The 23,593-nt window shown below is 41.9% G+C and overlaps 1 protein-coding gene across 2 annotated transcripts; it reads left to right on the forward strand.

The window, feature by feature from the left end:
- Positions 1-1,454: 1,454 nt before the first annotated feature.
- FBXO9 (F-box protein 9) lies at positions 1,455-23,356 on the forward strand. 2 transcript variants are annotated; one of them, XM_049693539.1, is made up of 13 exons: positions 1,455-1,688; positions 4,676-4,762; positions 7,384-7,537; positions 10,192-10,251; positions 11,669-11,768; positions 13,780-13,910; positions 14,921-15,035; positions 17,562-17,680; positions 17,878-17,968; positions 18,553-18,648; positions 19,101-19,194; positions 20,754-20,905; positions 22,765-23,356. In XM_049693539.1, exons 1-13 carry the CDS (start codon positions 1,686-1,688, stop codon positions 22,871-22,873), a joined length of 1,311 nt encoding a protein of 436 aa, XP_049549496.1. In that variant the 5' UTR covers positions 1,455-1,685; the 3' UTR covers positions 22,874-23,356. The 2 variants fall into 2 exon arrangements, with proteins under 2 accessions (XP_049549496.1, XP_049549497.1); XM_049693540.1 differs by lacking the exon at positions 7,384-7,537 and having other exon boundaries at positions 10,194-10,251; positions 14,909-15,035.
- Positions 23,357-23,593: the final 237 nt, after the last annotated feature.

A 23,593-nucleotide genomic window follows, 5' to 3' on the forward strand; every position in this document is an offset into this window, starting at 1 on the left:
TTCAATACCCCATTCCTCATTTGCAAAACTGATCTTTTGTATTCATTAGTCACATATAACATTTTCTTCTATTATAAATCCATACATCTAATCTTTCTCCTGATTTAAATTTCAAAATACAATTTAAAAGAGGTCATTGGGAGGAAAATCATCCTTAACAGACCTAAGCCCTAGTCTCTTTTAAAAACTGAAAACTAGTAAATTTTTAGTCCCCGTTAAACAAGAATGTACTTTTTATAGGTAGCTGACTTAGGATGCAAATGAAAAACCCATCGGAAGGGTGGATTCTAATATTATAAGACAGCAGTTGGGGCTTCCTTATTGTAGCTCACCATTCTGCACCCCTCCCATTTTTTTTCGCCTCTATTTTCTGAAGAAGAATGTACTGCATTACTAAGATCTAAATAAATACAATAAAAGAAAATAATGGATAAGAGATTTAAACTATTGTGAACTCGTGAGAACCACGAGTAGGATCTTGGAAACCTGATGACTATTAGTACCCCACACCTAGTAGAAACTTTAGAAACTACATAAATGTTTGCTGAATGAAGGTAAGAAGCCCCAAGACTAGGTTTACACAGAGCAGAGAGCATGCAAAATTCAGTATTTAAAACAATGTAAAGTGTGGGAAAATAATACACTGCCTGACAAACAAGAGTGCCTTCTGCGGAAATGAAATCAGGTGTTTGGGCTGTAAGAAGTGGGGTCCGGACGGCAAGTGAGGGCTGGTGCTCTACGCGGAACGGCGGACTACAAATCCCAGGGCGCTGCCGGATCCGTCTCCGCAGGACTCGGGGTTCGGCGCCGTAGAGCCGCAACGTCCTCCCGCGTTGCATGATGGGATCTGTAGTGAGACGGGCGTTGGGGGGGGCTGTTTTCTCTCCTGCCGCTACTCTCCTGAGCGCCTCTTTTTCTCAACCTCCAGGACCGTGTCTTTAAAAAGTTTAGTCGTTATAACAGCCTGTGACGATAGTGGAATTTAAATGTCTCCCTGCAATCCCGGAGTGGGACTCTAACCACAGTCGCCGAGGATCGTGTAGTGACCGTCCCGGGCACCCAATTCGATGCCTTCGGGCCGCTTGCCTTAGGGTCTCAACTCTAAATTTGAGTTAAGTCCTGTTCAAGTTTGCGTAAGTTCACTGAGCCGAATACTAGGCTGAGTTTGGCCTTCGGCACCCCGGGCTGACCTCACCCGGGCTGTCCCTCGCGCACACAGAAATTGCACGCCCCTAGCCCTCCACAGGGAAGTGCGCGGGCAGCGGAGCAGGGCAGCCCACGCGGGCGGCGGCGGGTCAGCACTGCGCATGCTCGCTGCGCCGGCGCAGGTTTCCGCGGCGGGGGTGCATCTACGCTGCGGCGTCCGGGGTCTCCAGCAGGGTCGAGGCTCCGGTGCGCGCACAGTCCTCGGCTTCGGCGGGCCCCAGGCGTCCCTGCGCTCCGCGAGTCCCCGGCCGCCGCCCCAGCGCGCCGCGATCTGGCCCTCTGCCCTGCGAAAATGGCTGCCGTACGCCGGGCCCGCAGTTACTGCCGCTGCCTGGTGCGCTTCTCCGACCGAGAACTCTGTTAAGTCCCGTTGCAGCGGACGGCAGGAGTAGACACCGGACTCCCGGGGCACCTCCTCGCGGGGGCGGTGCCGAGGGGGCGCCGAGAGCCCCTCGGCCGCGGTCGGCTGGCCCGCCAGCATGGTAAACCGCCGAGGAGCTCGGGCGGGCGGCGGGCGGGACGGCCCGGGCCTGCGGGGAGCCCCGGGGGACGTGGAGAGGGTGAACCTGCGAGGGTTGGGGGCTGCACGGCTACCACCATACTGGGGCCCTGGCCTGAGGGTGGCGGACAGTGCTAGTCCTGCCCGCTCCCCGGGGTTCCTTCCTGCCGAGCCCCTAGCTGGGTCTCCAGGTGAGCAGAGCGGGTTTGCTGGACGGCCGAGAATAACGCCTCTCGGCCTGCTGAGGCATTGAACCGATCTCGTCCCTTTAATAAAAGCGAGCGTAGATTGAGGCGAGCCGTCGCAACATCTGAAAGCGGGAGGGAGCCTTGGCAAGTGGAGACACTTGTTGATCGCCGCCCCCCGCCCCTCCAAAACAAAAAGCCTGCCCATGGAGCCGCCGTTCTGACCCCTTAAGGAGTCCTGGGTTTAGGAGACGCCCGCCCCAGGACGCGGCAGTTCCTGGGGCAGGGTTTTGGCTGGCGGTCCTGGTGGCTTGGGGTTGGAGGGATTTTGTCTCATTTCACAGCAGTGAGGGCCCAAGCAGCGTCAGTGCGGTCCAAATGGAGGAACGGAGCAAAGCTCCATAAATTGACAAAGCAGATTCCATGGGGCTATTGCGTGTTGGCGTATGTAGTCTCTGCCCCATGCTGCTTTGCTTTGTCTTCAAATAAATTGTCGTTCCGAGAAACTAATCTCTGGCTAAAGTTGAGTGATTGAAGAGTGAAATGATCCCAAACTCATTAGCTTATAGTAGACACCCAAGTGTTTATTGAATACACGAATGGTTGAATGAACTTATTTTATGAAGTCAATTTGGTGAATAGAAAAACACTAATTGACTATGCTTTTAAACTTTCAGAAATAGTTCTCTGACCAGGATTAAGCACTTAACTTTCTGTATTTCATTAGTCCCATGTGTAAAACAGTAAAAGGATGAACACATGAGCTACTCTAGTGAAAGGTGATGTTAGGTCCAACTCAGTTATGAAAAACAAAGTGAAAATTTCTTGATGACAGCCAAAGACCTACTTATTTCAAGTGGTATTTGAGTTGAAGAGCATATGGTAAAACCCCAAATTTGATGGTTCTTGTTATTGTCACCATACTGTCAAAATCAAAGTCTTAGTGGATGAGAGCTCTGTTAACACAGCCCAGGGGAGAAGATGCTGTCTGTATTATAGGCTTCCTGTCTCCTTACCTCATCCTTGAGATACGCATTATATATCCTCATGGCATTTTATTTGTTAATTCATTTTTTGGAGCACTTCTTATCAGCCTGGCATAGTGCCAGACCTCAGATCTTGATGCCAATGCACTAATTTCTAGCGAAAGAGACGAAATCTCAATACAAGCCTTAAGTGCTGTGATACCAGCACAAGTGTAATGGGAAAACCAAAGAGGCAAGTGAAAGGATCAGAATTTGTTTCCTACTGGGATAATCCCTGAGCTGAATCATGAAGGATGAGTAGCAAGTAGCCAAGTGGAAGAGGATGCAGGCATTCCAGATGCAGAGAGCAAAGCAGCGTGTGCCAAAGCGCGGGGCTGGAGAGAGCAGGGGGAGCTCTTGAAGTCATTTTGGTGGGGCTGTTGGGCTAGAGGTAGAGGCTGAATTACTGAGATACCCCAGGGACCAAGGTCCCCTTCCATTAGCTGTCCTTAGAGTTTATAGTAATAAAGCAGACCCTTATTTGAGAAGAGAGAGAAATACACTTGTTAGATCTATAAACTCAAACCCTTTTATTGTGTAATTTCCCATTACTGATGATCTGAGTAGGAAAAGCTCTCAGCTTAAAGAGACTTAAAAAAATGTATTTGACAGTGCGTTGATGCTCAGATTTTCCAGTTTTCTGGAAGTTCATCCGAGGCTCAGCCTTTCTCTTTTATTTCTCCACTGATTTAGCCTTTCCAGGGTGCCAAGCACTTTACCACGTACTAACTAATTCACATCTCACAGGCACCTCTGTTGTAAGTCTGGTTGCCAGAGATAAGATAGGGAGCCAGGCTTGTTTGTGTTGTGCTATGAAGTAGTGCAAGTATATCTGGTTGCTGTGCTCAAAGATAGGTGTTAATACAGACATTTTAGTCCTGGGAACAAATTACAACCCCAATTGGCAGTTGTAAAACTTACCGTGTTTGGAATGAGTGAAGTTAAATAGATTTTATTATTTTTATTTCTAACTAACCTTCAAAGTCACTTCCCTGATTGCCACATTTCTTTATGGGACTGAACACTTGAAGTGTTGAGCAAGTCTTATTTGCTAACAAGTGTGTTAGGTTATAGACCACACCTAGGCAACATTTCGTTTTCACTGGAACATAGGATCCAGTTTTATTTAGCAAACATTTATGGAGAATAAAAGGTTAAAATGGACGGAAACTGACCTGAGGCTTCTGTTAAGTCCCAAGCCGTGCACAGTAGTTCCAGCCCAGCTTTATTCCACTTTAAGTCAATCCAATATATGAAAATCTGGATTTATAAAAAAAAAAAAAAAAATGGAAGGAGCTTCTTTACAAAAACCTTCACTCTTACATGTCTTTGATTTGAGTGAGCTTTTCTAGTACATTTAAAATATTATTAGACTAAAGTCATTCACACATTAATAACATTCCAGTTTGTGTAAAGAAGGGACAACCATATGTGGGCTCTATATGGTCTTAAGAGATCCATGAAACAAAAACTATTTGAACTCTATACCACCAACTGTTATTTTCTGAAGCAAAGTTGTTCTTTTTAACCACCTACCAAAACATTTTAAGCTGGAGCCCAGTGAAGTTGTTTATTCTACACTATTAAAAAATTAAAGTGTCAGACTTTTCTGACTGGAATCATTTAACTTACCTGTGAAGAAGATATTTAGGGAGAGGCAGCTGTGTGTTTCACTGGGCAGGTAGCTGAATAGGAAATGTAGGTTACCAGGGAAACTGTGTTTGCTTATTCCTGAGCGTCGTTTGCTTTCCCCCACTCAGGCAGAAGCTGAGGAAGATTGTCATTCCGACGCTGTCAGGGCAGGAGATGAGGATGAAAACGAACGCCCTGCTGAGACAGATTTGCAGGCATGTTTCTTCCTTTGTGCATTTCGTTCTTATTCTGTTGCTTTCCATACATAAGCAGGAGTTGGTCATAATTATGAAGATTCATAGGTTCTTATTTGCATTGAATGTAGCTGTATCTTCATACCGGTTTTTAGAATACTTAAGTTATGACTATGTTATAGATTTCTTTTTCTGTAAAAAGGAATATCAGTAATTGCTGCTGTGTAATTCAATATGTGGGTTTAAAGTGTTCAAACCAAGGCATAAGCATGACTAAAACCCATCACCTTAAAGAAAAAGATTGACAGATTTGACCTCCTAAAAGTTTAAAACCCATATATAGCAAAAGACCTCCTAAATCAAAAGAAATAATTAACTGGAAAAACTATTTACCATCTAGGGGAAGAGGATTAATATCTCTGATACAGATGTAACATCCTTATAAAAGTAGTAACAACATAGGATAGAAAGATAGGAGTGGATAACTAATGGAAAAAATTAATATAAATATTTATGAAACATTAGAAGAGATAATCAGCCTCACTAATAATTTTTTAAAAATACAAATTAAGGGCTTCCCTGGTGGCGCAGTGGTTGAGAGTCCGCCTGCTGATGCAGGGGACATGGGTTCGTGCCTCGGTCCGGGAAGATCCCACATGCCGCGGAGCGGCTGGGCTCGTGAGCCATGGCCGCTGAGCCTGCGCGTCCAGAGCCTGTGCTCCGCAATGAGAGGCCCGCGTACCGCAAATAAATAAATAAATAAATATTAAAAAAAAAAAAATACAAATTAAGGGCTTCCCTGGTGGCGCAGTGGTTGAGCGTCCGCCTGACGATGCAGGGGACGCGGGTTCGTGCCCCGGTCCAGGAAGATCCCACATGCCGCGGAGCGGCTGGGCCCGTGAGCCGTGGCCGCTGAGCCTGCGCGTCCAGAGCCTGTGCTCCGCAGTGGGAGAGGCCACAACAGTGAGAGGCCCGCGTACCACAAAAAAAAACAAAAACAGAAACAACAAATTAAATCAGCAAAGAATTTTTTTTTTAAAAAAGATCAGATTAGTGAATAATGCCTATTGCTGTCCAGGCTCTGAGAACACTCACGCAGTATACATGAAAGCATAAGTTGCTACAGCTTTTTTGCAGGGAAGATTAGCAATATGGATCAAAATGAAAAACATACATTCCCTTTGAACCAGCAATCCTACTTCTAGGAAATTAATCCTAAGGAAATAATAGGGGAAGTGAGTAAATATACACATACAAAAAAGTTTATTGTAGCATTGTTTATATGGAAAAATGGAGTACAACCTAAATATCCATCACTTGTGTTAAGTAATGATGCATCCATACAGAAATATTCTGCAGCCGTTTAAAAGGATAGGGTAGAGCTTTGTGCATCGAAATAGAAAACTATTCATTGTAGTTAGTTAAGTGCTTCTTACTGAATTTGTAATCTTTAGAATACTTGTGCGTTTGGAGTGCACCATCTAGTAGGCGTTAAGAGTGCTGCTAGGACTTCCCTGGCGGTCCAGTGGTTAAGACTCCGCGCTTCCAATGCAGGGGGCTCGGGTTCGATCCCTGGTCAGGGAACTAAGATCCCACATGCTTAAGTCAGAGGTATATGTGTTACATTCGTAATAGGAAGGTGGGAGTCAAAGCAGTGTGCAGAATGTAGAGAAAAATTATTAAAAGCTTTCATGTTTTAAATCTGTACTCTTTTTTTAAAAAGCCAGCACTAATATATACAATCCAATTACCAATGTCCTTTGGGGGGAAGGGCATCCCAGGTTGGGTTCCCAGAAAGCAGACTCCGAGGTGGGTGTAAGAGGTTTATTAAGCACTGCTCTTGGAGTCAGCACCTGTGCCAGGGAGGCAGGGAGGGAAGCCTGAGGGGGTTGGGGGAGCTGGACTGCTCTGCAGTCTCAGTGGACCAGCTCAGTTAATCCTGCGGAAGTTCCGAGGACTTCCTCAGAGCGGGGGAAGAATGACCTTTCAGAGCGGGGTCTTTGATCACTCTCGTTGATCAGTCGTTGGGTGGGGAGCACTTGGGAAGGGGTGTGGTCTCCCTGAGGCCCTACTTCAGGGCGAGGGCTGAGGGCTGTTCTTCTGTGGCACTCCTAGCAGTTCCTAATGGGGGGGTCTGGGCAGCACAGCAGAGCCCGCCACAGAGGGGGTTTCACTTTTTCTATGTTTAGATTCTTTTTAATGATATGTGTTAGAAAAAATAATTACTTTTAAAAAAGAGAAAGGTAATTAAAAGAAAGACTTGGGGCTCGCATACAGGATTTTGAGGTGATGTATTCCAAGGGAAGAAATGTTTGAAAGCATCTAAGTTCAGTCCCTAAGTGATGGCTTACATTTTCGATTCCAATTAAAATTTGATTTTCTCATACCATTAGATTTCTCCTGTATAGAGAATCTTATTTTAGGCAAAATTTCACAATTTCTTCAAAGTCTTAAGCAAAAAATTATCTTGGAGGATAACAGGTATTTAATGGTAGTATTCAGTAATTTAATAATTTAAAGACAGTGTTTTCTTATCTTAGCATATGTGTATGTGTGGACATCGGTGTTGGACCTATTGACAGATTGTTCCAGAGTTGAGCTCCTCTTCCTTGGGGGGTCCTGAAACATTCTTCTTCCCTCAGGCACAACTCCAGAGGTTCCGAGCTCAGTGGATGTTTGAACTTGCCCCAGGTGGAGGCTCGAGCAGTTTAGAATCTCGACCTTGGAGAGCAACGAGAGGCTCTTCACTGAGAGCAGCAGACACCAGAGGAAAGCAGGAGCTGGCAAAAGAAGAAAAGTTAAGTGTTAGGGGCGTTGTACTTGGAAAGATGGTGACAAGTGTGCCAGGGTGTCCATCCCTCACCACTTTTTGTAGGCCTTTGGATGACACATTACTCCTTCTTTGCTGCAGGTATACAGTCTTGCCGGAACTCTTTGGTAATATACACCCCTGAGATTCACCTGGTCTAAAAGACAGATGCCTCTGAATCTGTTTAACAGAAGCCCGAAAGGGGAAAAAATTGGTTTAAATGTTAACACCTTCCCAAAGGTCATAATGCAATATTTTGTTATATTTTGAGTTGAACAGATTTATAGTGATGCAGTAATTACTTCCTTATCCTGGAAAATTTTGAATGCTTTCTAATGGTTCACCTCTTTCCTAGTGCTTGTTCACACAAAGTACACTCAACCCACCATTTCAGTTTTCACAACATTTGTCCCTCTGTGTCCGGGGATGCTCACCTTCCTTGTATGAAACGGTGTAGCATTTGCGTGTAACCACGCACATCCTCCAGTATACTTTAAATCATCTCTAGATTACTTGTAATACCTAGTACAATGTAAATGCTCTGTAAATAGTTGTAAGTACAGTGTAAATGCTGAGTAAATAGTTACCATTGCGCAGCAAATTCAAGTCTTGCTTTTCAGAACTTTGTGGAACTCTTTTCAGATATTTTTGATCTGCAGTTGGTTGAATCCGAGGATGCAGAGAGAGGGATGTGGAGGGCTGACTGTATCCTGTTACTCCACAGGGGTTGTCATCTTCATACCATCAGACCCAAGTTTTTCTTTACAAAAATTTGCCGTTTAATAATCGACATTACCATGATAACTAAAAACTTTCATATTTGTTTTGTTTCATTTTAATTTTGAAATAATCACAGATTCATAGCACACGGGAGTCCTGTGCACCCTTCCCATCCTCCCTTGACGGTGACACCTTCCGTAGCTAGACTTCTAGGAAGTAGACCTTGGTACAGTCCACAGAGCTTATTCAGGTTTCCAAGCACTTCACTGTCTGTATGTGTATAAATAGTTCTCTGCAATTAGCCGTGTAGCTTCATGTAACCATCACCACAATCAAGATACAGAACTGTTTTGTCACCACAGGGCTCCCTCTTGCTACCTTGATAGTTATACGCTCTCTTGCCCACCTCCTCCCCAGCCATTCCTAACCACTGGCAGCCCCTATGCTGGCCTCCATTTCTATAATTTTGATATTCAAAAAGTGTTGTTTAATTCCTTTGAGGTCTGTCCCAGTTGTTGTATGTGTCAGTAGTTTGTTGCTTTTTACCGCTTAGTCGTGTTGCATGGTGTTCACGTACCCCACTTTGTTTGACCACTCACCTGCCGAGGGACATTTGGGTTTTTTCCAGTTTGGGGCTATTATTACTAGAACTGCTATGAATATTCATATGCAGGTTTTTGCATGAACATGAGTTTTCGTCTCTCTGGCCTAAGAGTGCAATTGCTAAGTTGTATGGTAAGTGCATCTTTGATTAAAAGAAACTGCAAACTGTTTTCCAGAGCGTCTGCACCATTTTCCCTCCAGCAGTGTATGATTTATCCAGTGTCTTCACATCCCCGTCACCATTTAGAGTTGTCATTACTTTTTTTTTTTTTTTGCGGTCCGCGGGCCTCTCACTGCTGTGGCCTCTCCCGTTGCGGAGCACAGGCTCCGGACGCGCAGGCTCAGCGGCCATGGCTCACGGGCCCAGCCGCTCCGTGGCATGTGGGATCTTCCCAGACTGGGGCACGAACCCGTGTCCCCTGCATCGGCAGGCGGACTCTCAACCACTGCGCCACCAGGGAAGCCCATGTCATTACTTTTTAATTTTAGCCATTCTGATAGCTGTGTAGTGATACCTTCTTGTGATTTTAATTTGTATCTCCCCAATGGCTAATGATGTTGAATATCTTTCCATGTGCTGTTTCCTGTCTTTATACGCCCCTCAGTGAAATACCTGTTTGTCTTTTCTGATTGGATTGCTCATGTTTTTACTGTTGGGTTTTGAGAGTTCTTTATGTATTCCAAATACAAGTCCTTTGTTGAATATGTGGCTTGTAAATTCTTTCACTTTGTAGCTTGTCTTTTCATCCTTTTTTTTTTTTTTTTTGCGGTACGCGGGCCCCTCACTGTTGTGGCCTCTCCCACTGCGGAGCACAGGCTCTGGATGCGCAGGCTCAGCGGCCATGGCTCACAGGCCCAGCCGCTCCGCGGCACGTGGGATCCTCCCGGACCGGGGCACGAACCCGCGTCCCCTGCATCGGCAGGCGGACTCTCAACCACTGTGCCACCAGGGAAACCCTTTTCATCCTCTTTACAGGAAATTTCACAGAGCAAAAGTTTTAATTTTGATGAGGTTTAATTTATCAGTTTTTCCTTTTATAGATTGTGCTTTTGGTGTCAAGTATAAGAACTCCTCGCCCAAGTCTCCCAGATTTTCTTTCTTTTTTTTCCTAAAAGTTTTTAAAGTTTCACTTTTAAGTCCTTGATCCATTTTCGAGTCCCTTTTTATGTAAGCTATGAAGTTGAGGTTGACATTCATTGTTTTGCCTGTGGATGTCTAACTGCTGTAGCACCATTTGTTGAAAAGGCTATCCTTCTACCACCCACGCTCACTTTTAGTACAGATTTTCAGAAATTGTTTTTCACTGTTTATTTTTATAGGCTCGAGAACTCTTCCTAAAAGCAGTAGAAGAAGAACAAAATGGAGCTCTCTATGAAGGTAAAAACTCAGGTCCCAGGATCATCTTGTCTTGACAGTTTTGAATAAGAACTCTTTGCTATTCACCAATTTTTTAAAAGATAAGAATATATTTATACAGAACATCAGTCTCTATATTTGATATTGATTTTTAAAAAATAAAAATTGTATTTTTATATAACCTGTCTCTCTCCAAAAAATATTGCTGAGAAACATCTCATATTGGTAGGATTAGTCAAATAACCTTTTTCTACATTTGGGGTTTAGTATTTATTCTTCATTATTAAAGTCTTAAAAATACTGTTGCTTATTGAAAAATAGCAGGATATGCCATTGAAAAAATAGGATATGCGCCTTTTATAGGTGAACGTTATTTCAGAGGAGGAGACTATGAAGGGTAGATGGAGGAACATGTACATGCTTTCTAAATTCTAATGTACATTTTAGAGAAGGAATACTCTTCAGCCTTATTGTCTCTTATTAGGCCAGTAGAAATGTGTAAGTAAACCAAGTGGTGGGGCTGTTTACCAGATTAGGTTTGTAATTAGGCTTTCATTTCCTGATAGAAAAGCTGTTAATTGGGGCATGGAAAAAAATGCTAGCACTTGAGTGGTTCGAAAATGCCCCCCAAATAACATTTTCAAAATTACTGCATTTATTTGCAAGTTTCTTCTAGGGGTATTTTCACTCTGAGATATGAAAAGGGCCCAAATGGTGGTATCCTGCCACAGTCTTGATTAGCCTGTGAGGTTCCTGTGTCCACGTAGTTTACAGTCACTCACCCAGAGCAGCAGAACACGGCAGAGTGGACTGAACTGAGTGGGCTTCATCTGTGGGGAAAGAACTAGTCGGCTTCTGCAGCCCCAAGTTCTGTGGTATGTCTCTGTGGGAGAGACTGCTCAGTGTTCTAGTTCTAAACCTCCTGGCCAGCAGATGGATTTAAAACAGGTTTTATAGGTTACTTAGCTAAATAAGAGGCAGCTGGACTAAAGGAAGTTAGATTTGAAGAATAAATTCCAGAAAACCCTTCTCCTTATTCTACTCAGGAGGAAACGTTTTATTTTCTGCATCCTAGGAAGAAGTTTGCTTAAAGGTGTTTTTGTTGGGGCTGCAGCAGTGGCATTTTCAAAGCACAGAGAAAGACAGCCACATATAAGATCATTTCTGACAATATGTGAGAGGCAGAGGGAAAAGATGGGCTAAAAGATAAGAGTAAAATGCAACATCTTAAGTTTCTGTAACGTGAGAGCTTTAGAAAAAGATTATTTCTGACTAGTAGGGTTTGGAAATAAGTTTGCTGACTGCGACTGTTGCATGTAGAAAAAGGGAATTTGGCTGTTTGTAAAGAAAGTTACCAAATTAAACCACAGTTAGGGTAATCAAAGGAAATGACAAAAATGTGTGGTCGTAGCTAATTTAGCTTTATTTTTTCTTTTAGCCATCAAGTTTTATCGTAGGGCTATGCAGCTTGTACCTGATATAGAGTTCAAGATTACTTATACCCGGTCTCCAGATGGTGATGGCGTTGGAAACAGCTAGTGCGTACATAATTTGATAGACAGTAATATATAGAGTTTGTTAAAGTTAAGCGTCTTTGCCCTGTTGACTCTTAACATGATAATGATAAGAAGACGGTGCTAATTCTGTTGTTATATAGTCTTTAATATAAAGACTTGTTTATAAAGTTGTAGAAATTTTTTAATTAGGGAAATTTTAAGAGTAAAATATAGAAATGCATATTTTAAACAGGTGTAACAAAAATTAGGTGATGAAAGAGTTTTTTTTTTAAATAAAAGCAGTGATTACTGAAAGGAGTAAATTAAAGGACACATTTCAACTTTCTGAAACATATAAAGTCAAAACTATTAAAACGTGATCAGGGCAAGCCTGAAAAATGTTAATGGTTGAAATTGGGTACATAGTGTTTTATTACACTAGTCTTTCTCCTTTTCTATCCGTTTGAAATAATACATTTTTTAAAAGGCTTTTTATTAGGAAAATGCTGGACTCTAACCAGACTTTGTTGTAGATAGAATACTGTTAAGACTGTAACATTTGTTTAAAAACACGGGCAAGACATAAGCGCTCCTAAAAAAAACCAAAGAAACTGTGTTTCATTGTACAGATGCCATTGGCATCACAGTCATGGAGTAGCATTGACTGTTTATATGGACAGAGACCAAGAGAATATATTTTTAAGCGAATACTTTTGAAGCTGTGTGTAAAACAATTATAAAATTGTATTGGCTTAACCCCTCTCTCTCCCAAAGCTTATAGTAGAAGGGAAGGGAGTCTGTCCCCACAAAAGGATGTCAGGTTTAAAATGAGCAGTACATAGAAAAATAGAATTTTGGTGATGAGATATTATATTAGTTCTGCCATGAAACAATTAAGAGGTTACCTTTATCGATAACTTAGCGCTGATCGCCAGTGCTGTTTAACTGCTTATGGTATTAACACTTAAGCTTTGGCTAAGCCGTATTAAAAAAATCCTGATGAAGTCAGCATTTATTGTCTGTTTGGGGCTAATAATATTGTTCACTAAATTAGATTTAATAACGTGAGGTAGTTCATACTCAAAAGGACTCATTGGGGCTTTTTCTAAACCTTCTTTGAATTTGGGTAGAGTCCTTTAGACCCAGCTCTGAGCCAGTTTGATAGACGCCAAGGGCTGTTGAGAAAGGTTGTATTAAAACATTAAAGGAACATTTCTTTCTCTCCCGTCCTGTTACACAAACCCAGATGCTATGAAAGTTGTTTAAGGGTACAGTGTATTTTCTTAACAGACTTAACAGGCCCTAAAAGCCTCTGCTATTTTTTTTGCCTTCTGTAAAAAGCTGGTAGCATAGCCCTGCAGTCCATCTAGCCTCAGCCGCATGTGCCCTTTGTTGTCTTATAATAAGCCCTTCCTGGTTTTCTAACTGCATCCTCATCCAACCTTTTTGTAAGTCTGACCATTTTTAAGGTTACTGTTAGCAAAAATGGAAAGCTGTATATTTTTCTAGAACTCTAACTATGTATTTGTTCATACTGATAAATTATTTGTGGACCCAGCTTTTTAAAATTACATATTTTCCTCTCTAAAGGTAGGGTGATAAGGCACATACGTTAGAAAACCCTTGGTAAGTAAGCACCTCAGATAACATTTGTATGTTTTATTTTTATCCAGTTACAATGGATTGTGGTCACTTAAAAGGATATATTTACATAAGATTTTTAAAAATCATTTGAAAGTATCTTTTTACTAATTCATGAAATCTCTATTTGCCATAAAACTAATTAATTAAATCTCAACACCTGTATCCAAAAATTTAAATTCTTTCTCTGTGGGAATTAAAATTGCTGAAGCTTTTTTCTTCAAAAAGTTGGTATGGTACTCCTTTGCAAGGCAGGGTAACCATTTATCATATTAAAAAAAAAAGTAGTAAGAAGTTTGCTTTTGGATGACTTTTTCTAAAGCAGATTTTGAAAGTACTGTGGAAAATCATTTTCTAAGCTGTGTTGTGTAGACTGTGGCACTGCGTTCACTCACCTCCCTTATTTTCTCAGCATCGAAGATACCGATGATGACAGCAAGATGGCAGACCTCCTGTCCTACTTCCAGCAGCAGCTCACGTTTCAGGAGTCTGTGCTCAAACTGTGTCAGCCCGAACTTGAGAGCAGTCAGACTCACATATCAGGTGTGACTTCGTGGTCGTTATAACTCAGTGAGAAATACTTTTCCTTAGATTTACGTTTTCCAAACCTAACAAGGTCAGATAGCTTGTCAGACAGTTGCTCTAGTTCAAAGTATGGTGGGAGATCTAATTTGTGCATACTGATAAGCTTTTCAAGATCCGAAGTAGAGTGGAGTTTGTAGCACAGTTGTTAAAGGGTGCCATTCTTGGGCTTCCCTGGTGGCGCAGTGGTTGAGAGTCCGCCTGCCGATGCAGGGGACGCGGGTTCGTGCCCCGGTCCGGGAAGATCCCACATGCCGCGGAGCGGCTGGGCCCGTGAGCCATGGCCGCTGAGCCTGCGCGTCCGGAGCCTGTGCTCCGCAACGGGAGAGGCCACAACAGTGAGAGGCCCGCGTACCGCAAAAAAAAAAAAAAAAAAAAAGTGTGCCATTCTTTTTTCAGTGATGCTCTGCGAGGGTGAATGTGTGAGTTGGGGCGGCCCTCAGGAAACCGGAGGAACAATGGCACCATCAGGCACTTCAGCCAGGTTGGACGGTAGTCCTGAGATGGGCTGAATGTTTAAAAATTGATGGGGTTTTTTTCTTTTCATATGTTAAATGTTGTTTACTTAGCTATGGGACTTTCCAGAGGAGGACAACTGAAAATTTCCAAGGAGATGGAAGTCATTTTTTAATGTTAACAAATGCATACGCACGCATACATACTAGACTATTTTTCTAACATATCCATTTTTATGTATCTTGATGATGAAATGATCTTCCAAGGGAAAGGGGTACTTTATAAAAATACCTTTGGATCTGTTCAATACTGAAAAAACAAAGATATTTTGTGTCTTGATGTTAGGAGCCATTTTTACTTCTGGGTAGTTAAATATACTTGTGCTGTAGCTCTGAGCAGTACTGAAGGTGCGGTTTATAAAATTTAAGGAATACATAAAGATATCTGCAGGGAGAACGTGACAGCAGAGTGATGTATAGGAAGGAGAGTCACTGAGAGGATAGTTTCCTTTGCAGCGCTGCCGATGGAGGTCCTGATGTACATCTTCCGATGGGTGGTGTCGAGCGACCTGGACCTCAGATCGTTAGAGCAGTTGTCACAGGTGTGCAGAGGATTCTATATCTGTGCCAGGTACTTACTGTTTTTTTTTTTAAGCAACTCTGGCAGTGGTGAAAAACATATCAACAAAGTGAAAAGACAACCAATGGACTGGGAATAAATATTTGCAAACCATATATCTGATAAGAGGTTGATATCCAAAAGGTATAAAGAACTCATACAACTCAATTGCAAAAAACCCCAAATCTAATTAAAAAATGGGCAAAGGACCTGAATAGATGTTTTCCCAAAGAAGATGTACAAATGGCTAACAGGTACATGAAAAGTTGCTCAACATCATTAGTCATTAGGGAAATGCAAATCAAAACCACAGTGAGATATTAGCTCATGCCTGTTTGAATGGCCATCATCAAAAAGACGAGATAAATGTGGATGTAGAGGAAAGGAAACCCTTTCACACTGTTGGTGGGATTATGAATTGGTATAGCTACTACGGAAAACAGTATGGAGGTTCTTCAAAAAATTAAAAATAGATCTACCATATGATCCAGCAGTTCCACTTCTGAATATATATCCAAAGGAAACAAAAACACTAACTCTGAAACATATCTGCACCCCATGTTCATAGAAGCATTATTTACAATAGCCAAGACATGGAAGCAACCTAAGTGTCCGTGGATGGATGAATGGATAAAGAACATGTGGTATATATAAACAATGGAATATTATTGAGCCATGAAAAATGCAGAAATCCTACCATTTGTGACAACATGGATGGACTCTAAAGGCATTATGTTAGGTGAAATAAGTCAGAGAAAGACAAATGCTGCATGATCTTACTTACATGTGGCATCTGCATAGAAAAGGAGAATAGACTTGTGGTTACCAGAGGTGGGGGAGGGAGGAAGGTGGTCAGAAGGTACAAATAAGTACTAGGGATGTACTGTGCAACATGGTGACTATGGTTACCATCGCCATATGATAGAGAGTTGTTAAGAGAGTAGACCCTAGGAGTTCTCATCACAGGAGACCTTTTCTTCTTATTGTGTCTGTATGAGATGATGGGTGTTCACTAAACCTATTGTGGCTTATTTCACAATAGATGTAAATCAGACCATTGTGCTGTACACCTTAAATTTTTACAGTGATGTGTGTCAAATATTTTTCAGTAAAATTGGGAAAAGAGCTATACTTTTAAAATCTGGTTATGTGAAGAATAATCATAGTTTAGTGTAACTTTATTTAAGACAGGTAATCCTTTATGAATGTCTTATATAAAAATAAATACTTTATCCTTAGCATCTAGAACTTTTTTTATAACTTTATGTAGTTCTTAAAATTCAGATGCCTTGTTTTTAAATAACCTAATTTCATTTGGAGTCTTGTGTTTTGGGTAAAACATTTGAATTACTTCAAAGCCTTTGGGTTTTTTTTTGGTGATTCTGTGTGCATTTCTGTTTAACAAGTACCTATCAAGCACCTAGTGGATTGACCCAGCCTTTTGAAATTGGGGTCTCTAGCACTGTTATTCCATTAACTTTCCTTTTAATTACACATGAGAAAACAAAAAGGGAATTAAGAAAATAAATTTTCAGGGGTAGGATAAAATTTGGTTATAAAAGTATTTGTTAAAAGAAAAAAATTTAAATACGTTGCAATGTAAATTTGGGCGGTTTATCTCTTTTTGCAGTCTGGCTTCAATATAAGTAATTCCTACGTCTTTAAAACGGAATGTTTTCAGTTAAAGATAGCGTTAAAGATGGCGTTAAAATTATTTTGAGTTGTATTAGAACCATGTCAGTTGCGTCGCTTTTTGCAGTAATCCCATGATAAAGTCTTGTTAGGGTTAGGGTTGGTGCTGTCTTCGTAACTGACCTCCAGTCTGACTGTTTCGCTGTTTCTCCGAGTACCATTCTGGCTCAGCCACCATTAGGCCTGGTCTGGATTATGGCATTGGCATCTTGTGTGGTCTCTGGGCTTCCGCTCTTACATACCGGGAGCACATTCTCCGTAGACCACCAGTCACCTTTTAAAAGCATCAGTCATGCTCAGAACCCTCCAGTGGCCTCCACTTCACTCAAAGGGCCACTCCCGCCTGTAGACCACTACGTCACCTGCCCCTGCCCGCCTCTTCACGCACGTAGTCTGCACTTCACCCAGTCACTCTGCTGCAGCCGCATGATCCTTCTCGCTCCTTGTTGAACGTGCTGGCCACACTCCAGCCCTTGGGCCTTGCATGCTGTGGCTTCTGCCAGGATACCCTTCCTCGTCACCGTAGACACCTGCCCAGAAAAAAATAGTCTCTGTTTCCCCACCACCATCGTCCTGGTCCTTTTACTCTGCTTTGTTTCTTTTTGTACTGAGCACACTACCTAAAACTTTTCTCTCGTTTTCTTCTCTTTTGTTTGCTTTCCCTGTAAAAGAGCAGGGCCTTTGCCCTGTCCGTCAGTCTGTCCCCAGTGCCCAGGACAGTGCCTGGCCGGCACTCAACCAATATTGCCGAATAGAAGATGGCTGGTGGCAGGAATGCTTCTCATGTCTGAGTGTGGATAGGGACTCACCTGTTATATGTACTGATGTTGTGCTTTTATTACCTAGAGATCCTGAAATATGGCGTTTGGCGTGCTTGAAAGTTTGGGGCAGAAGCTGTATTAAACTTGTTGCATATACATCCTGGAGAGAGATGTTTTTAGAAAGGCCACGTGTTCGGTTTGATGGTAAGTTGAACTGTTTAGAGCAATGGTGACCTGTTGTGCTGATTTTGAGAAATACACAGTCTTAATTTTCTATAACAGAACAGAGTACTATAAGTATATTTAAAGGAAACCACAATAAAAACAAAACTGGGAACATGTTACATGGTTGTAAAAGTTTTTTATTATGTTCTTTTTAAAAAACCTGTTTCTTTTTATAGGCGTGTATATCAGTAAAACCACATATATTCGTCAAGGGGAACAGTCTCTTGATGGTTTCTATAGAGCCTGGCACCAAGTGGAATATTACAGGTACAACTGTAGTAAACTGAGTGAGTGAAAAATTCTCTCTCTCCAAGTATTGGTTCGTTAGTTATTGGACATCTGTTCTTTGTGGCTTTTGCATTTATCCACAAAATGGCCCTCAGTATTTTCATCCGGTGTTATAACAGGAACTGCACTCAAAGAACCAGTAGGTTAAGATAAATCAGTTAATTCCTCCTGGGCTCTAAACCTAAGAATCACTATGAAGTCACTTTAGAGCTCCTCCGTGTCTTCTGCCTTGTCAGGTAGCTTGTGCTGTTACTCAGGCTTATTGTTCACCAGATACTAGTGTCACCGAGAAACGAGTAAGCTATGGTAACTGCCCTGTAATAGCATTGGGCCTCGCTTTCGTTTGACATTAGTTAGTGCTTTGGGGAAAAACACACAAATGCTTTGGTTCTCTTCTGCTGGCCTCACAGGTCATGTTTGTGTCAATGATGTTTTGCCACTTCTTTGGCCCACGGTATTTCCATTCTGGTTTCACAGCCATGAGTAAATAGGTTTCGGTACCAGTGAATAAGGATGTGTTTTCTATTTGCATGTGGTGTTTTGGTGTTTTCCTTGTTCCACAGGTACATAAGGTTCTTCCCAGATGGCCACGTGATGATGCTGACCACCCCTGAGGAGCCCCAGTCCATTGTTCCGCGTTTAAGAACCAGGAATACCAGGTAGTGTCTTTCTGTAGTTTTCTATCCAGTCCAAATTTTAGGTGGTAACTCGCAGATTATGTAACTTAATACTGGATTAAAGAAGCAGTCATCTGGGGCACTTGTGAAAAGTACCAATCCCGGGAATTCCCTGGCAGTCCATTGGTTAGGACTTAGCAGTTTCACTGCTGAGGGCCCAGGTTCAATCCCTGGTTGGGGAACTAGGACCCCACAAGCTGTATGCAGCACGGCCAAAAGAAAAAAAAAAACACAACTGATCCCTGGGCCTCTCCGCAGAGATGTCCCTCCGCAGGTCTGGGGCCTCGGAGACTAGACTTACTCACATCCTAGCTGATTGCCCTCAGGCAAGTTGAATAAACACTTCTAACTAACCTATTACCTTCTCGATTACTTAAATAAATACACATTACGGATTAATAGATTTAAAGTGTTGGGTTTTTTTTAATTTTTAGAACTGATGCAATTCTACTGGGTCATTATCGCTTGTCACAAGATATAGACAATCAGACGAAAGTATTTGCTGTGATAACTAAGAAGAAAGAAGAAGTGAGTATGCAAGGTGGAATTGGCAGTTTTCCTTTTAATTTTCTTACCCTGCTCATTCAAGCATTCTTGATTAGAAAGGTTAAAAAATACCGTTTCGTAATTTATACAATATGGGTGTTGACTTACAGCATATCTCTGAGGAGAGCTGGAGGGTTTCTAAAACACAGTTATTTTTTATTGGATCAACTTATTTGTTCTTCTCCAAGTTTCCTCTTCTGGTCCAGGTTTCTTACGCATGAAAACGTAAAGCCAAAGTAACTATTAGTTATTCCTGTGAAATAACTAGTACAGTTATATATGACTATGTTTTTGCTTTTCTCCTTTTGAATCCTAGGAGATTTTCTTCCTAAACGGACTCATAGAGATAATTCTTTCACAAGGATATTTTTAGAATTTCAGTTTGTACTGGAAATAAGCTGAAGTGAGATAATTTCCTTCTTCCTTTTCTTACAAAAGGAAAAAAAAAATGCCGAGTAAATACGATGGCTGAATTATTACATTCCAGAGTGTTTTAAATTCGCTTAACAGATTAAGGGGCTAATTTTTTTCACAGCTTTTCCCCATGTGCCTTTTTTCAGTCCTGGTTGAAAACGCTAATGTGTACTCAAGAAGTCAGTTGTGAGGTAGTTAGAATAAATACTTGCCTGGTGCTTTTATAATTAATATAGCTCTTGAATGAAGTTTCTCTTGTGTTAAACACCCCCTCCCTCCCACCCCCAGCACCATGTATGGGAATAGTTAGGGCGGGTTTCATCTGTGAGTCCTGTGGCCCTCCGCTGTGGCTTCTCTGGCTCCCTCTGGCTCCCGGAATCGGGGGGCAACAGCCTGAGGGGCAGAGTTGCTTGCTGTCACTGTGACCTTGGCCGTGAGTTTACTGAGGTCAGAGCTGGGGAGTCGTGAGGCCCTAGCTGTTTAGATTTTATCTAATAAGAGAGTTTAGGGACTCCCATGCTGATGACCAGTTTTCTCTGCAGAATATGACTCAGTGAAGCCGTGCATAGTGGCGACATTCTGGTGTTTTTAGCAGTATTTACAGAAGTGTGATTCCAGTGAACCTTGTCACATCTATTTCTCCGTTGACTTTTACTGTTATTGCAAAGGATCAGTTATACTCAGTGTTTTTTCTACAGCCTTCACCAGTTTATCACTTGCCCTCTTTAAAAATTCCCAAGTGTTTTCGAGTAGAAGGAAATACTAGGCTTAGAGATGGGAGACAGGAACTTTAGTTCGCATCTCTGACACTGGCCCTGGGCTGCCCGCCCTGGGTCCTCATCCTGTCGGCCATCAAACGGCAGCGATGCGGTCGCACGTCACACCTGGGGATGTTGTGATGACTGACTGAGATGGTGATGATGGAGGGAAGAGCCTTCTGCGTTTAGAGTCCTTCGTGTATTTCCAGGCACTCGTACACATTCTCAGTCGATAACCAAAATAGCTGTTCACTATGTGCAGATAGTGTGTAACTTAACATGCTTCTGAGGTGTAGCACCATCCATCTCTCTGTCTCTGTCAGTGAAGTGAGGCCTCACTGTTGCTCATGCACCTCTCTTCTTTTACAGAAACCACTTGACTATAAATACAGATATTTTCGCCGTGTCCCTGTACAAGAAGCCGATCAGAATTTTCACGTGGGGCTTCAGCTGTGTTCCAGTGGCCACCAGACGTTCAACAAACTCATCTGGATACATCATTCTTGTCATATTACTTACAAGTAGGCGAATGCAGTAAAAATCCCAAGGTTACAGACTAGATATGTCCTTCCTGTTCAGTTGAGGGACTCAGATAGGGTTTGATTCCTCAGAGTGAACGTTCGATTACAGAGCAAAACCACAGCATAATAATCCTGCAGACGAAGGAAACGGCCAACTGGAGAAAACCTAAAAGTGGACCAGGAAGTGGAGCGTTCCGAGCTCCTGCCCACTGCCCATGGTGATGCGGGTGGGCACCGACCCTGTGGGGTTGAGAGCAGCTTCCGTGCGTGGATGGTGCCTGGTCACTGAGCTGTCCGTGCGTGACTTCATTCGTTGGCTTACTCAAGGCAGTTGTAAAGCACCGAGACCTTTTTTCTTCTCCCATGTTTCAGTCTGATCATTTTTCACCTTATTTCCATTTGGTTTATCCCCAGGGATTATACCCAGATTTAAAATAAGTTGTAGTTAGGAAAGTAAGTCTGCTGAAAAGATTTCGTGTGTTCCAAAGCCAAATCTCTTAGTGGTTCCTATTTAAAGTTCTTTGTCCTATGAGTTAGGATTTGCTTGTATGAAATAATTAATGAACAGATGAGAATGTGTGAGAAAGGAACAGTGCAGAAATGAGTCAAGTAAAAAAAAGGAATTAGGAAAGTGAAATGTCAGTTCACGTGGATACAGATCTTAGCTGTTGTTAGGTTTGAAGGAACACCGGTGTGTGCCCGAGGGTCTGCGTGCCAGTTGAAATCAGAATTCTGAGAGGCAGGTTGTGAGGTCAGCTTCCATTAGCCTCTTTCACAACCTTGACTCCGTTGTTGAAAACTTCCTCTGTCACGTTTCCATCTTACAAATAACTTCCCACTCATCTGGGAGGTCCTGACAGCTGAGAAAGAGCATTTTTCTCTCTTCTCATCCTTACCTCCTGGTCCTACTATCTTCTTTTTGCTTCTCTGAGTAATTTGTGAAGTGGAATCTTTTTTTTTTTCTTTTCAAAGAAAGAAACCAAACCCAGAAGTAGGACAAAGCAAATGAAAAGCATCACATCTTAAGAGAAAAAAGTGACGTCATTTGTAACTGCTAATGATCACGTTGACGTCCCTATAATAATATCTATAAAGTCACTTGAATTTTATGTTTTTGTTTATTTCTCCTTTTTTGTTTTATTTCTCCTTTTTTGTTTTTAGGAGAAAATTAAAAGCTGTGGTAATGTAACTCATCACCTGCTTCCCCTCCAACCTGAAATTGTGCTGTTGATCATGCAAATATGAACTCATTAAATTCTCTTCTAGGATTATAATTCTTTCTAAAATACATTTTAACAAGAGCTTTACAAAGTCTATAGCCTTTGACTTAGAAATTCTGCTCTTAGGGATCTGTTTTGTTTTGTTCATATTCAAAAATATCACAACATCATTTTTAATTGCCAAATATTGAAACAGCCTACATCTCCAGCAAAAGGAGAATTTAGTAAATGTGGTATAAGCAGACAGTGAAATATTATGTAGCCACAAAAATGGCTTCTGAAGAGTATTTAATGACGTGAGGAAATGCTTATGTCATAATGTTTTAAAAAGGCAGGATGACAAGTAGAGTATGATTTCAGCAGTAAAGTTTGATAGCAAGGTTGAAGTGCCTGGAAGAAATGCTTCATGAGGCTGTATCTGGGTGATGGGGTGATGAGTGATTTTTCTTTACATTTTTCTAAATTTTTCAAATTTTCTATAATACACTATATTATTTAGAATTGACTGAGATGAATTAAATTTAAAAAAGGCTAAAGCCTAAAATAAACTCCTCCCCCCCACCACCGCCCCAAAAAAGGCAAGGATTTCAAATGAGTTGATATCTCCTGGTAACGAGTGGTTCTGTGCTTTCTTTCCAGATCAACTGGAGAGACTGCGGTCACAGCTTTCGAGATCGACAAGATGTACACGCCCCTGCTGTTTGCCAGGGTGAGAAGCTACACTGCCTTCTCCGAGAGGCCCCTGTAGCCCTCACGTCCACCCCTGCCGCGATGCATGGATAAAAGTATATAGAGAAACAGAGCACCTAAGTTATAAATGTACATATATTATATATATATGGAATTGGAACTTATTTTACATTGTTGGAGTTCTTTCAAGAAGAGTATAAATTGATTATTTTTTTTATGTAAAGAGAGAGTTGATTCTTGGGGAGTTTGTTTTGAAATTATTATAAGTTACAGTACATTTATGTTGTGAAAAACCACATGGGATTTAAATCGTGCCCTTTTTCAAGCAGATTTCTGAGCAGATTCTGTCACATAGGTCGTCTTCTGACTGATCAGCCCAGTATTTAAATGCGTCAGGGGAGCACCCCACGGGATCAGCATTTATTTCACGCGTGACGTAGTGTCTCTCACTAAAGGCTCAAAATGTGAACACCTGTTCTGGATTTGTTTGAAACTTTGACCAATAAAGATCATAAATAAATGTTTCTTTCAAGAAAATGTATTTGGACAGCCTTTTAAAAATGTCAGAATGATAAACAATCCTAAGGTAGCCAGTGAAGGCTTACGAATGAATGAGCGCCTCTTTCGTCTTGGTCTTCATACACAGCCACAGACTATAGTATCTGTACACTGACCCTACCCAGGCCCCCTACAGATACGTGACATTAGGTGAGAAAGGGTGACTCCCTCGGGGCCAGAACTTGTCAACAAGCTCAGCCAATCTTCTTTGTTCATAAAA

The sequence above is a fragment of the Orcinus orca genome, chromosome 10 (assembly GCF_937001465.1).
Source record: "Orcinus orca chromosome 10, mOrcOrc1.1, whole genome shotgun sequence".
Classification (NCBI taxonomy): domain Eukaryota; kingdom Metazoa; phylum Chordata; class Mammalia; order Artiodactyla; family Delphinidae; genus Orcinus; species Orcinus orca.